The following is a 15601-nucleotide window of genomic DNA, read 5'->3' on the forward strand; positions in this document are numbered from 1 at the left end:
TTTCATGTTTATAGTTGGTCCCATCGCCATATTTCATTGTGTATATGCAAATACTCCAAAATCCAGGGAAAAATCAGAAATCCAAAACATTTCTGGTCCCAATCATACATATGATAAAGAGTAAACATACTGAAGTTATAAAGAATTCAAAAATGCATACCCAAAGCACCAATTCTTAAGAAAAGAGCAGCAAAACAAATAGAAACGATAACAACTAAGCACTTATGATGTGCTAGGAACCTTGCTGAGAGCTCTGCAAGTATCTCATTTATTCCACTCAACAATCCCATAAAATGGGTACTGTGATCATCTGTTTTCCACACAAGGAAATTAAGACATGAAGTGGCTTGCTCGAGATTGCAGGCCAATAAAGACTTGAACCCAGACACCTATAATTCCAAGCCCCACTCTCACTTCACACGTAATCCTTGTGACCTGCACGCTCCCAGGGACACTAAAAGGCGTAGCCCCGTCTTCCGTCACGCCCCTCGTGTCGGCCCGACTCCGCCCTAGCCACGCCCACTGTATACTTCCACGTGAAGAGGGCCACGCCCACAAAACCAAGCCAGGCATCTCTTTGGTCCCAGCTCCGGGTCCCAGCTCTTGGCCCCACCTTCTTCCGCACCCCCCCAGCATTCGCTCCATGTGGCCCCACCCCTATCGCCTGGACCGGAAGATCCCGCTCCTCCCCTTCAGGTAGGCCACGCCCAAAGCCCAGGTCACGTGACTCGTCGAGCCCCACTCTGGCCCCTCCCCCACGTCGTCCCCAGCCCTCTCAGTAGCTGCGGATGCGGTTCTTTCGCGTGGGGCCGCCATTTTGCTCCTAGGGACACCGCCTGGAGAGCCGTGATTTCTTCCTTCGACTGCGGAGGGTGCGGAGGGTGCGGCAGGGCCGGGGCTGGGGTCGGGGCCAGGTAGGCGGGCGGGAGCCTGCGGCGAGTACCGGTGCGAATTGGCGGGCGTTACCGGCATGTGCAAGGGGCGGGGAGCCCCGCGGCTCTGTGGGCCGGTCCCGCGGGGTAGGCTGTGGGTACTGAGGGAGACTCCAGCCTCGCGCCCCTAGGGAGTCCCTCGCTCTCTCCCTCTTTCTTTCTCGAGTGGGCTGGCGGGGACAGGACCTACCGCGTGGCCCCGGGTTCCGTCGCCCCCTCTAGGCGCCTTGTGGGGGGCAATTCCTGATTGTGAGACCTGAGGCAGAGCCCTTCAGAGAGCAGGTCCCCAGCCAGCAGGGGATCTCATCTCCCATCCCTAATGTACCCGCAGCCCTGAGTTTTAATTTGCTTGGTCTTGCTAGTCGCGGAGGTTTACCTACAAAAGAGTGGTTTTATTCCACTTCGTACTCAACCCCGCAGAGGTTGAGGGAGCGCCGAGATGTGCTTTCTAAGCTACTGTTCTGCTTTAAAATGTTTTACCCCCAATATAGTATATTGATGACAAGGATTTTTTAGAAATTTATTTTAATGTTGGCTCAATTTGAGTGATTAGGTTGTATAAAGGATGAAAATGTGGGATGGGGTTTTGGGGTAATAGGAAGTATGATTTCTAATGTTCTGGTTTCAAGAATTTAAATATACAAATAAAAATAATTTACCCATATTATTGCACTCCACTAAAGAATATCTTTCTTGTCCATATTTTTCCTTGCCTGGTCTGTGCCTTTGTTACCCAGTTCTCCATTCATAAGCAACTTTGCTTAAATAGTATTGAATAATTATTATATTGAGTGCATGGTATCAGTTGTACTTGATTACCCCACTGTGGAACCTTTGCATATATTCAGAATTTCTGCTCTTTAAAAAAAAAATCTTGCAGTTACCATCATTGAGCATAGAATTTTATCCTCCTTTCCTTGGGGTAAATTTCAAAAGTTGGAAATACTTAAACTTTTGTATTCTTTCTTTGGCACTTGATATGAACCGTTTTCTAAAGAAGGCATATATGCAGTAGACATTTTTCAAAATCTGGATATTTGTCCTTTTCTGCTCACTGTATGTGAAATTTAGCAGGGTGGCAAGTCATATTCTGTGTAGGTTGAGACAGTTTGTGCAGCTAGTGTTGTATACTACCAACTCCTAGAAATCAGGCCAAGATCAAGTCTGTCTGCTGCTGAGAGGCCATGCAGCCTTGAGTAAGGTTTTTCACCTCTAAACTTACCCCATTTCTTTTCTTTTCTTCTTTTTTCTTTCTTTTTTTTTTTTTTTTTTTTTTTTTGGTGCTGGGGATTGAACTCAAGGCCTTGGGCTTTCAAGACAAGCACTCTACCAACTGAGCTATACCCTCAGCGCCATAACTTCCTCATTTCTAAAATGGGTTTAATTCTCATACCTGTTTCATTGGGCTGTCATAAAAGTTCAGAGCACTCAGAAAATGTTAAGCATTAGGGATAATAAAACTTTATGATGACAGATGAACAAAGTGCCTGGGGTCACAGAAGAATGGAAGAGTAATTAGATTTAAATTTTTAAATTTTACCAGTAAATTCTCAATATTGATTTTTTTTCTTTTGGTCCTGGGGATTGAACCCCAGGCCTCTGCATTAACCCCACTCTCCCACTGAGCTGCACCCCCAGCCCTTGATTTTTGAAAAAGTAAATTTTCTTAGAATGAGGTGTATTACTAATAAAAGTAATAATCCTTTGTTTTTTGATGCCTTTTTGTTAACAGACTACTTCAGTTCCATTTGTTAATCGCCGCAACTCAACAAGGTGAGGGTTTATTCAACATACTTTTGTTGAGCCTCTATCAAATGCTAGGTGATCTTCTAGACACTGGATATTGGCAGAAAATAGTTTTTAAAAAAAAAAAAAAAAAAAGCTCTGCTGCCTGGACTTTAAATTCTGGTGGAGAAGGTTTTATACCAGGTTTCTATCCCTGTTTTCTGGAAGGTAAAGATTAAGGTCTAGGGATGTGCCCCAGAACTGGCAGCTAGTAACTGGAAGGCAATCCCAAGCCTTCACCCTCCTCCACTATCTTCAGATAGAGGAGTATTACAGAGTGGGAAAATGATATACTTCTGTGCCATCCTTGCTCATTTCCAATATGAATCATCACGCAGGGTCACGAATTTAAAAAAAAAAGAATGGTTGATGTTGAAATGACTACTAGTCTGTCCACAGTAGGTGAACTCTTGCAGTGTGGTTTAATTCATGAAACTTAGCAGACTCAAAGCTCATTCAGAGAGGAGTGTGATTTCCACTTTAAAAGATTCTCTGGAAAGGATGGGTTTTCACACATGCTGTCTTACACATTCTAGAATAAATTTAGGATAAACATAAAAGCAGTTGTAGCTTATAGGGGGAAAGTGAGAATGCTCTTTTTATTCTCCATTTCACGATAAAACCTTGTGCTACTGAGCCTCCTACCAGCCTGTCCTATCATTGTGTTTTTGAGGCTAGCCTTTAAAACTAGCCTATAAAACTAGTTTCATATTTGAAGATTGGAACTTCAGATACCATAGTCAGGGTGAGATAGGGCATTTGAGCCATGTGAGATAAGGAAAGGCTTCAGGAAATATCAAGAGAAACTATCTTAAGATAAGGTGGGGGCTGTCCTGTGAACAAGGAATCTGATGTTTCCTATAAATCTTCAAAGGACAAGAAGCAATGGATAGAGGGTGCAGGGAAAGGAGTCTCAGCATGTTCTGAGGAAGAATTTGAAATGATGAGCCCTTGGTATAGTTCCTTGGCAAGAAACTACAGATGGGCTACTAACAGCAGATTGAATAGAAATGGTCTAAATTATTTATATAATATTTTTTGTATCTCTAAAATATTTTCATTCTGTTTCAAGTACTCTCAAGAACACTTTTGTACTTCTAGGAGCTTATTTGAAGGTTAGAAAGAAATATGGCCACCCCATACCTATTATATTTAATAGATATCCAAAGTGTTGAAAGTTATTTGCTGCGTATACATGTGTCCAATGTCCATGTGTTAAATCCTTGGCAGAAAACTTACAGTAACCCTATGGGACCAGTTTTCTAATTTGCATGGATAAGGGAACTGAAGCTAAGAGGTCTTAAGTAACTTAACAAGGCCTCGCTGTCAATTAAGGGGAAGTGGAAGCTAAGATGCAAACATGAGTTTTGACTCAGAAGCCTAAATTTGTGACTTCTGAAGAAACAGTTTTGTTTGTTTCCTTCTAAACTTCGACCCTTTTTGTAAACAGACATCTCTGTTAGAGGACATCTAAGATCCCTTCCCACCCAGTGTTGGTGATGATTCAGTATTTCTTTCATTTATATTAACCTTTCTGATGGATTCTCATCCTTTGCAGATGCTGTGCTCTCTTGTAAAGCAGTGGTCAGCCACCCCACCCTTTTCTGTAAAAGACCAGATAATATTTAGGCTTTGTGGTTATGCCTAGCCTGTAGTTTCATCCCGGAGCAACTTTCAAACAAAGGAGCATGGCTTTGGAGGGACTTGATTTGGCTCGTGGCTGTATTTGCTGATCCCTGCTTGAAAGCCTTGGTAGACATCAGTGTTCCTCCTTGATCTCTTCAGGACTTTGATCATCCTGCATACATTTTTCTTTATAATTCATAGGCTTAAGATTAATTGCAATGTAGTCCCATATATATTCTGATTTGGAATCCTAGGCTGTCCTGATTGAAATGCCTCTTGAGGGCTCTTGGCTGGAGGTATACTTTCCTAGCCCTCTAGTGGGACTATGCACTGAGCTACCTGTGACCAGATGGTTCCATGGCATATGTGCACTATGAGAACTCTTCAGGATGGTGACCTAGTTAAAAGTGGCGTGTTCACACCATGCAAGACTAGGCAGAGTTAGGAAGAACAGAATAGGTCTGTATTTTCTAACCCAGCTAGTCAAAATATACTGTTTGGTGAAAAAGTAGATTTGTGCAATGATACCTTTTTGTGCTGGAACCATTGAATGTATGTTTTGTCTATATATTTTATAAGGGTCAGGCCTGTGAATGCATGGAAAAGGCCTGAGGTATCTAGGAACCCTCACTTCTGGGGGACAAGACTGGTGTTGGGGCTGGTGATTTTTGCCTAACTATGGTGTTGAAGATCTTGACAAGGAGGATGTGTTTGCATATTACTTGCTTAATTAAAATTTAAGAATAACAAAAAGGATCAGCTGAGTTTCAGCCTGTTTATAATCACCAGCTGCCCCAAGTAAACATTCAATGGAAGAAGTGCACTATGCTTTCTGGGAGAGGGCCCCCTCATGGCCTGCTGGATTATTGATAACTCCATTCAATGCGGCATCCTCATTACATAATAGGGACATGCAGCCCAGAATAAATGAGATGAGAAGCTCAGCTCTAATGACCTCTAGGCCAGAGGCCTTTTTACTTTTGTCCTGCTGCCTGTCAATTGGGAGGTCACTTAACTTTCCTTAGGGTTATTTTCTAGTCAGCCTCATGTTCCAGTTGAGGAAAAGAAAGATGACAAGGTCAGTTTTATGCATGACTCGGGCATCTGGGAGGCAGCTAAAAGATCACAGGGAGATTTATGGGAAACAGGTTTTACAAGAAAAGCTGGGTGTAGATAGGTCATATATTTTTTGTTTAAGGATCGATCAGTGCACATCCTTGCTAATGGCTCTGCCATTTTTCTGTGTGTTAATCCAGGAGGAATTTTGTTGTCAGAGAATAAAAGGAGGTTGTCCATAATTGACTTTAAGCAGCAAACAGTAAAACACTGAGCTCTTCAGCTCCACCTTTCTTGTAAGTTCATCATTTATTCCCAGTGGTTGTGAAATGAGTTTAAGTCTTTTGACTTATTTCCATCAATTTGGAACCCTAAAATTCAAATGAACTTTCTGTTTATCCATATATGTATATATCTCCCCTATAAAAGGCACCATTATGGTGAAAATTATTTTTTTTCAGCAGAAGTTATTTGCTATTTTTAAGAAATCTTTTCAGGTATATTTTATATCATATGGCAATTCTTGACATTTTACATCCTTCTAGGCTCAGAATTGGAAAACCAAGAAGGTTTTGATGTTTTGTGTGACGCCACCTGAATTAGAAACCAAGATGAACATAACCAAAGGAGGTCTGGTGCTGTTTTCAGCAAATTCTAATTCATCATGTATGGAGCTTTCAAAGAAGATTGCCGAGTGAGTTATAATTTTACCATTAAAATCTGTATTGATTGTGTGATATAAATTTGATAATCAGATTAGCAGTGATTGTCAAGCTTGAAAGCAGTTATATTTTAGTTAATCTACATATTATCCATATAAACTAAAGCTAATCTTTATTTAAATTATCCCAATTCCCTACATATTTACTCTATTAAGTGCCTCATAAGTGCCAGGGATTGCATTGGGTGCTGTGTGCTCATAGGATTATTTTCATATAATGCAAAGTGAAATGTATAGTGAATAAGAATAGTTCACAGCTTATACTTCAGTGTAATTTTAGATATTTATTAAATGAACATTAAACCCCTGCTCTGTACAAGATCTTGATCTAGCCATTGGGGGTTAACAGGGAACAGACCAGTCAACTTTCTTCTTTCTTACAAAGTTTACATTTTAGTTGAGAGCCAAAGATGGCAGTGAGAAAGTTGGAATGGGGTAGGTTGTACAACTTTAGCTTGGATGTACAAGTGTCTTAAACTGAGGGGATGATAGTAAGTTGAGAAACCTGTAGGAGCCAACACATGGAGGTCTAAGGTTAGAGGCCTCCATGCAGAGGGAACAGCAGATTCCAAGGCCCTTTGGTGTGCAGGAGCAGGCATTGGTGAGTGTCAGGAACCTGGGCTGGAGGTCAGAGGGCAGCAGGAGTATAGGAGGCAAGACAGGCAGAAATGGACTGTATAGGCCTTGGCTAGACCTGGGAGGGGGTAAGAGGACAGGAGGTGAACTCAAAACAATTTAATATTGACTTCAAATTTTGTAATAACTATTTTATTTTACTTTTATCAATTTATGATCATCCTTAAATAATAGAGATATTGAGTCTGTTCTATGACCTTCTCAGCTTTTCCCCCACTTTCTCTTCTCTAGGCGGCTGGGGGTGGAAATGGGCAAAGTGCAGGTTTACCAGGAACCTAACCGAGGTGAGCTATCTTGGTCATGTGTACCATTGATCTTTTTTGGGGAATATGGCATGTTGGCTTAGTCCTTCATCCTCTACTGTTGAGACAATTTGACTCAGTTGTCCGATTCTGTTAGCAAAAAGTCACTCAAGGTGGAAGAGAGTGATGTTTTAGTTCTTATTCGTACCAACTAGAGTCACATGTGGGTCTCAAATGCCAGTTTTAGAGTTTATTTAATAATAATTGCATAAATATATGAACCAGACAGTCAGATGAATGAAAACATTAGCTTTGCTATTGGTTGAATTGACCTCACTTTAGGCAGGATAAGCAAATCCTATGTGGCTGCAATTTCAGTTGGGTTTTTTAGTTTTTGTTCTTGTTCTTTTCCCCCAAAGACAGGGTCTTACTGGGCACAGTGGCACATGCCATGTAATCCCAACTGCTTGGAAGACTGAGCAAGAGTATCACAAGTTGGATGCCAGCCTGGACAATTTAGTGAGGCCCTGTCTCAAAAAATAAAAGGGCATGGGATGTAGCTCAGTGGTAGGTGCCCAGTATGGGGGTGGGGGGAGGGGAGGTGGGGAGTTGGAGTGTTCTTGCTGGCCTCAGACTCCTGGGCCCAAGCAGTCTCCTGCTTAAGCCTCCTGAGTAGCAGGGACTATAGACATATATTACCATGCCATTTTTCCCCCCTGGTGCTGGGGATGTAACCCAGAGCTTCCCATGTGCTAAGCATGCACCTCTGATACCCTTAGTTCCAAGTTAGTTATTCTTTATTTCCACTTAAGCTGCCATAGTTTAAACATCATAGGAAATACTTCTGCTAGTTGATTTCTGCCACTAATAACCATCCCAATTTACAAAGAATGTGTTATTAGATATTGGTAGTATATTTTTAAATTTTGGATATTTAAAATTATTCTAGCAAGAGTGATGTACAGCTTGCATGGGCTTGAGAGCACCTTATTTTTGGAAGGTTATTTAACCTTTCTAAATTGTAAACAATTATGGCTGTTTCAAGGATTAAATGGATAATCTGTGTCTAACACAGATCTTGACATATAGTAAGTACTCTGTAAATACTCATTCCTTTTCCTTTTCTACTACAGGATTTTGTCAAATATTTAAATATTACAAAGCTTTCAAGAGGCTTTGATAGAAAGGTACCCTTCTCCTCTTCCCTTATTGATCTCTCCAGTACTGCCTCCTTTTTCCTGTCTCCTGAGACATCCCAAATGGCTTCAGTAGAGAAAAGTGCAGTTGAAGAACAGTTTGAAGAGACATTCTAGGGGAGGTTCTCCTGAAATGGGAACTGAATGAGGGAGGGCCAGAGGAAAGCCTCGCAGTGAAGACTCAAGGAGGCTGGTTCACTCTTCAAGCTTATGAGTGAAGGGAGGGAAGGTATTTAGTGTCTGTTGGGAAGGAAGGAAGGAAGTAACAATTATGTTTTTGTATTGTCACCAGATCTTGAAAACAGTTTAGGTGTGATATTCTGACGAGGTTCCCAAAGTAGGAAAGTCAGGATTCAAACCCAGATTTCTGCGATTCTAACATTCATTTTCTCAGCATCATACCACATTCTCTTGTAAATCTGCATTCTGTTTTTTCCAACTTTTTTATTTCTTTGATGCAGTGCTGGGGATGGACCCCAGGACCTCACGAGACATGCTAAGCAAGTACTACCCTCCAGCCCTTTCCAATATTTTTAATAAAAATTTTCAAACATATGTGAAAGTTAAAATCTGACCCCATAAGCGCCCACCCACCCATATGTATATCTACAGCATAGAGTCAATAGTTAACATTTTGCCATCTGAATATGTATGTGTGGAATCATTTGAAAGTAAATTATAGACGTTGAGACATTTGGTGCTAGATACCTGACCACATATCTCCTGAGAATAAATTCTTTCTCCTGTGTAAAAAATATTACCACGGTCATATTTAAGAAATTAGTAGTTCTGTATTCATGTAATATCACTCTATATTCAGATTTCCATAGTTTTCCTAAAGAACAGTGCTGAGATTGGGTCTCAGGGTCTCATATCTGCTAGCATGTGCTCTACCACTGAGCTATACCACCATCCCAACAACTGTCATACCCCCCACAGACCAGGACTCTTAATTCAAGTGATGTGTGTTTTACGTATCTTCAGTCTCTTCTAATCTCAAATGGTTTCCTCGTGTTTTCTTTTTTTTTTTCTTCCTGTGACATTGACTGATGAAGAATTTGTCTTGTAGAGATTTATCCAATTGTTCCCTTGTAGTTAATTACAAATGTTTTGAAAGTAGGGATATCAGATCTCATTTCTCTTTGCTGTCGTAGCATATAATATCTTGTGCTTGCATTCTCAGCTGATCCAGGTCAAAAGAATGAATGTGTCATTTCCTGTACAGGTCCTAAGCTCAGCCTAGCACAGCTCTTATTGCTCACGTGTAAAGGCTGAGAAGCCTAGATGTACTTGTTTCAGGTCAGAAAGGTAATTCCAATTTAAGGCTGTCATGTAGCTGAGCCTGTTAAAAAGCACAATTGATAGCATTCTGTTTATTATCTCTAGGAGATTCTAATGCCTAGTGAGTCTTTGTAAATAGTTCCAATTTTGATAGATAACAACACTGGGGTATGAAGCAGATACTTTGTATATTTTTGAAAATATAAACTCTATGCCTTCTCCTCCTCTTTTTCCTCTTCCTGCCAGAAACCAGAGTACAGATTCAAGAGTCTGTGAGGGGGAAAGACGTTTTCATCATCCAGACTGTCTCAAAGTGAGTAGTTCTCCAGCAGTGGTGCTGGTGCCTTCTGGTTTCTGTTTGGGCACGAGTGTTTAAAACAGTAAGAGTTGACAGGAAAGGATAAGTTCAGATAGTCTTAAAATTGGTGTATCTTACTTTGCTAATTTTTCTATCATAATTGCTGACTTTTATGTGTTTGTGTGTGTGTGTGTGTGTATGTACGCGTGTATGCACACGTGTGCTTTTTAAGAGACAGGGCTTTGCCATGTGGATAAAAGTGACCCCAAACTCCTGTGCTCAGTGGTCCTTCTGCTTTAGCCTCCTGAGTAGCTGAGACTACAGGAGCATACCACTGTATGCCACCTTTTCTCCGTTTTTGATGGAAGGAAATAAGCAAGTATTAGAGTGGAGGTTCGTAATGATAACAGAATTCATGAAGTTATTTGCAGGGAAGCATTTCTACTCCCACTTCTCCAAAAACGCAAAACAGGTTAGGGAAGAGGGATTTTCTTATGTGGGATTCGTAAAGATTATATTGTAGATAATTTAAATGTGGCCTCTTGGCCCACATTGGACGCCAATACATGTGTTCTAGAAATTGTGGAGTTACAGATGTATAAGCTGAGTGTAGAGAATTCAGTGAGGTTTTCTGTGCCACTTTGAATGAAGAGCCACTGTGGAAGACAGGGTGATCACATGGAGCCCTGTGCTTGTGCTTGCATTCTCAGCTGATCCAGGTCAATTGTGCATTTGTCTACTGTGCATTTGTCCCCAGAGGTTCCCAGACACCTCCATGAATGGAAATTTTCCACTCAGAATGATTTTTTTTTTTTTTTTTTTTTTTTTTGCTTTTTTAAAAAATGGCATGGTCATTCCTCCAATCCTGGGCTTCCCAGTTCAACAGTAGCTCCCCATTCCAGCTCAGTTCCCCTAGAATAAGGTCCCCCTGGGGTAGCCTGAAGCAACCACACTGCCCTGGGTGAGAGGGGAGAAGTATGATGGCTCCAAGTTATTCGTTCCAAACTCTGATAAGGAGCAGGGGCCCCAAGTGTCCCAGCTTTGGCCAGGCAGAGGGGCTACAGGAGGCCAGAAAGTGGCAGGTTCATCCACCCAGATCATGCCATCTTCATCCTACCCTGTCCTCTTTCTATAAGGGACACAAGGTATCCCACAATGACATAGGGATTATTTTGATCTGAGGACATCTGAGAAACAATAGATGAAAGATGAGGTCCTTCTCTGAACTCTCTTTATCTGCATAAGAGCAAAACTTCACAAAAGATTTCAGGTGTCATAATTCTTCCTAGAGTTGAATTTTCCAACCAGGGAGATTGACTTCTGTCCTAAGACTAGACAAGATGGGCTGGGGATGTGGCTCAAGCGGTAGCTTGCTGGCTTGGCATGCGTGTGGCCTGGGTTCGATCCTCAGCACCACATATACAAACAAAGATATTGTGTCCGCCGAAAACTAAAAAATAAATATTTAAAAAAAAAAAAAAAGACAAGAAATCTTACCAATGTAAGAAGCCACCTAATTATCACAAAACTGTACCCTTTCTCCTATCTGTTCTCCAGAGGGCCTGTTTGGTCTTTTCCTTTAAGAGCCTTTGTCTTCTTCCCTTTCCCTGCTCATATGGTATGGAAGCCCTAACTTCTAACCACTTCTTTTCTATGAATTCCTGCTTTTTTAATGCAAGAACCAAGGCCTCAGAACATTCTTAACATCTAGAAATCAGTTTGGAGACTACATCATTTTTTAGCTCAGAGTCTGAAAATTGCTGCCTACCAAATTTAGTAATAGATATAAATATATACATACATACATACACACACACAAAATAAATATGATAAACAGCAAAGAAAAGGAAGAACAGCCAAATTTCCCAGGAATTTAGTTTGAGAACACACATAACTTTCACCTAAACTTTTACTGTCTTTGTCTTGATTTTGCTTCCTCAGGATGGTGTCACAAAACTCTTATCTGTCCCAGAAAGAGGAATGGCAAGGAAATGTCATTGCATCCCAATCCAGGGAGAGTGTATGTGCTATGAGAAAGTGAGAGAGTGGCTGTGGCTGGCCTTTATCAGGTGCCCTTGCTTCCTCTTCTGCTTAGACCTTCATGGTCCCCAGCAGAGCTGGGCTTGAAGGCACCAAGTCTTGGTATCCTGTGCTACTCTCCTGTGCCAGGGTGCTAATGGAGGACTCGCCTGTCCTGTACCCCACTGCAGCATCAGGGAGGGAAGGTGCAGGCATAGACGGCTTAGGCTTCTCTGGCTCCTGAGTGTCTGCAGCCCTCTGTCTCCTCAGAGACAATTTGGGTCTTTGTTGGATAAATACTGGAGGCTGTGTGGATTGTCCAGGAGAGACGTGGGAGCTGAAGTTCCAGTTGAATTAGAATTCGGGAAGGGTGACTGTTAATCCTTCCCATTTTCAAGTACTTCCATTTCTCTTCCTTTGCATATTTTTGTTTATTTCAACACTGTCGTCATCTGTCCTTGTCTTTTGTCAACTTCTTTTTCCCCTAGTCAAGACCACTGAGTATCCCCCAAATCTTCTTTCTACCTCTGCTTTACATTGTCCCATGAGTGCCATAGTTTGTGTTAAGTCAGGTCCTCAGTCTCATCCAGGTTATGACAAACCTGGATGCCCTCGTCTTCTTTCTGAAATCATATGGAGATTTGCTGGTGGCAGATATAGCCTCCACCTCATTTATCTATTGATTGATTTTTTAGAGTCTTGCGGTGAGCCCAGAGCCTCATGCATTGTAGGAAAGCACTATACCCCTGAGCTGTAGCCCCAGCCCCTTACTTCATTTTAGTACAGACTCCAGTGGCAGTTTACCAGAAGTGTGAGACAGATTTTAGATGAAGAAAAGTCCATTAACTGAAGTTTTCCTGTGATTGAAGCAAGTTTCATCATTTGAGTTGAGTAGTGGAAACCCTGTTCCTTGTTGCTCCTGGTTCTGGATCATAGAGTGACTTTGTACTCGCTGTCAGTTCCTCTACTCATCTTCCCACATAGAATGCTTCTGTGAAAATATGTTTTAATTCACCAGTTGTCAAACTTGTTATTCAATGATAACAGAAACTTACTTATCCAAATGTTCTGTGTTTCCATTCACTCATTAACCAGTATTTGTTGAATGTCTGTGATGTGTGAGTTCCCGTTACTGGTGTGTGAGGTGCCTTAATGATTGATTCAGGTAAAGATCCTTGTCTTGTGGGGTTAATATTTTAGTGGAGGGAGACATACAGAGAACTTGATAAATAAGTTATCCGGTATACTGAAAGTGATAAGCACTATGGAAAAAACAAACTGATATAGGGCTGGGGTTGTGGCTCAGCGGTAGAGCACTTGCGTAGCACATGTGAGGCCCTGGGTTTGATCCTCAGTACCATATAAAAACAAATAAACAAACTGGTAAAGCAAGGAATCAGGAGGGATGGTAGTGAGAGAGTAGAAGGGCAGACAGGGTAAGTCTTGTCATGAAGGTAATGTTGGAGCAAAAACTGCACAAGGGGTGGGAGTGAGTCTGATAGAACCATCTAGAACCACATGTTTTGTGGCAATGAGCAGCAGAGGGAGGACTGACCAGAATAGAGTGTGACTGGGCTGAGAAGGGGGCATGGAGCCAGGGGAAGGACAGGGGCTGATCATAATAAAGGAGTGTGGGAGCCACTGTGAGACCTTGGGCTTTGGCCATGGGCAGAAGAGGAGGCTGTCTCATGGTCTTGAGCAGAGGCCTATGCCGTCTAACTTCACTTTAAGGACAAGTTTCTCGGCATGGAGCATGGACTTCAGGGATATTCCAGGAGGGGCAGGCCATGGTCACCTAATGGGGTAGACAACTCTCCTAAGATGTACTGCAATGTGGAGCAAAGAGTTGGGGCTTCAGAGAAGGTGGTTATGAATTGTAGTTTAAATGGAAGAAGGACCTGAATATTTACAAGCTGATGAGTATAAGCCAGGGGAGTGTGACAGATGATGGTGTAAACAGGGAGGGAGGATTTCTGGAGCAAGATCTTCCAGGAGCCAGGAGTGGGTGGGGAGTAGTGTGTAATTTTGGAATTATCTCTGAGACCAGTACTCTGTCAGAAGACAGCTTCCATGGTAGCCTACCACCAGGTGCATCTGCACCATGCAAGTTGGCCTGTGTTGTGCCATTAATCAGAGAGGAACTTTGCACACCAGAAATACTCCAAAATTAACTCTAATCCCTATTGCCTCTTGCCTGCTGAACAACGCTGGTGGGGGGGGCGGGGAGAAACTAGAGTCATCAGTTGAGAGGAAATGTGTGGAGAGCTCATGGAGATATGAGAAGAGAAGACATCACTGGTTTCTGTGTTTTACACCTCAAGTCTTAGAACAGGGAGATAATAATGTTATTGTTATTATTTTGGTGTTGGGGATGGAACCCAGGGCCTCAAGCATGTTAAGCATGCTCTACTAGTGAGCTACATCCCCAGATCAAGAGGGAAATCTTAAGTCTCATACCCCTCAATGGGATTTTCTGTGCCTGGGTTACAGGGATGTGAACACCACCATCATGGAGCTCCTGATTATGGTGTACGCATGTAAGACCTCTTGTGCCAAGAGCATCATCGGCGTGATCCCCTACTTTCCTTACAGCAAACAGTGCAAGATGAGGAAAAGAGGCTCCATTGTCTCTAAATTATTGGCCTCCATGATGTGCAAAGCTGGTAAGAAAGGCAGATCCTTAACAACTGACTGGGAGCTTGGGAGTTTATCTTTACAGAAATCATTTCAAAGCATTCTCTTAAGCAAATGAGAATGCTGAACAGAGGGAAAACAGTGATGCTGCTTTTAAACCCCACTAGTTTGTGCAGTCTATCCTTCTCCACAAAAGAGATGTGCCATGACCCCCAGTGATACCTGAAACAGTGAGTGCTAGTAAACTCTGTAGGTGCACTGCAGTACTGGAGCAGCAGATCTCACAACTGAGATGGCTACTAAGTGACTTCAGGTGGATAACATTTGTAGCATAGATACACTGGATAATGGGATGATGTACCTCCTAAGTAGGACAAAGCAGGATATCATGAGATTTCATAGTGTTATTCAGAACAATGTGCAATTTAAAATTTATGAATTGCTTACTTGTGGAATTTTCCATATAATCTTTTTGGACCATGAGTAACTAAAATCACAATAAGGGGACTAATAACGAGAAATTCTGCAGAGAATTATGTTTCCGACTCCCTAAAACATGGAGGTAATGAGAAAAACTTTTGTTTTCATTTTTTTCCTAAAAACTTTGTTCAAATTTATATTGAAATGACATTAAACTTGTTTTGAAGGATGACAGTCATTCTGAACCCTGCTGTTTCTCTTAATACAGCAACTATTTGTATTTTAGCCTTTTTCCCTTTCCAGGACAGGCATATTTTGCAAACAGTTTGTATTTTTTTGTGTGTTATGCATTCTTAGGTAGCATCCTAAATATGTCCACTTGTTTCTAAATATTTTACATAGTTTCCATTGTGTGTGTTTGTACATGTGCAAACACTCTCCTGTATGTCCATGTGTGTGCTTGTGAGTATATGATTATAAATTACCTATCACAGAGCATTTGCACAAAGAGAAAGGAATTTAAAAATCCCCATATCACTGCATTTTAACACAGAAGCTTACCATAGAATATATTTTTTAGTGTACCATTCCAAAGAAGGCAAAAATGAAACAAACCCCAGGTACCTCGGCAGCATCTCCCCTTGAAAACACTGTAACAGGCACTGAAAAGAGGAGCAGAGGCTCCTCACTGAGTCTTTTGAGTCCACCCTTTCCTTCCAACCTTCCACCTGGAGGAACCACCAGGCTTTTTTTTT

At 41.7% G+C, this 15601-nt stretch overlaps 1 protein-coding gene across 10 annotated transcripts in view; it reads left to right on the forward strand.

Annotated features, from left to right (window-relative positions):
* Positions 1-723: 723 nt before the first annotated feature.
* Positions 724-15601, forward strand: part of Prpsap2 (phosphoribosyl pyrophosphate synthetase associated protein 2) — a 37473-nt gene continuing 22595 nt past the window's right edge. The window contains exons 1-7 of one of the 10 annotated variants that reach the window (XM_078042965.1): positions 724-872; positions 2665-2705; positions 5600-5695; positions 5945-6093; positions 6988-7040; positions 9722-9788; positions 14283-14455. In XM_078042965.1, coding sequence (XP_077899091.1) covers positions 5975-6093; positions 6988-7040; positions 9722-9788; positions 14283-14455 — 412 coding nt within the window. In that variant the 5' untranslated portion in view covers positions 724-872; positions 2665-2705; positions 5600-5695; positions 5945-5974. The other 9 variants (XM_078042966.1, XM_078042967.1, XM_078042970.1 and 6 more) reach the window with 9 other exon arrangements.

The sequence above is a fragment of the Ictidomys tridecemlineatus genome, chromosome 3 (assembly GCF_052094955.1).
Source record: "Ictidomys tridecemlineatus isolate mIctTri1 chromosome 3, mIctTri1.hap1, whole genome shotgun sequence".
Lineage (NCBI taxonomy): Eukaryota > Metazoa > Chordata > Mammalia > Rodentia > Sciuridae > Ictidomys > Ictidomys tridecemlineatus.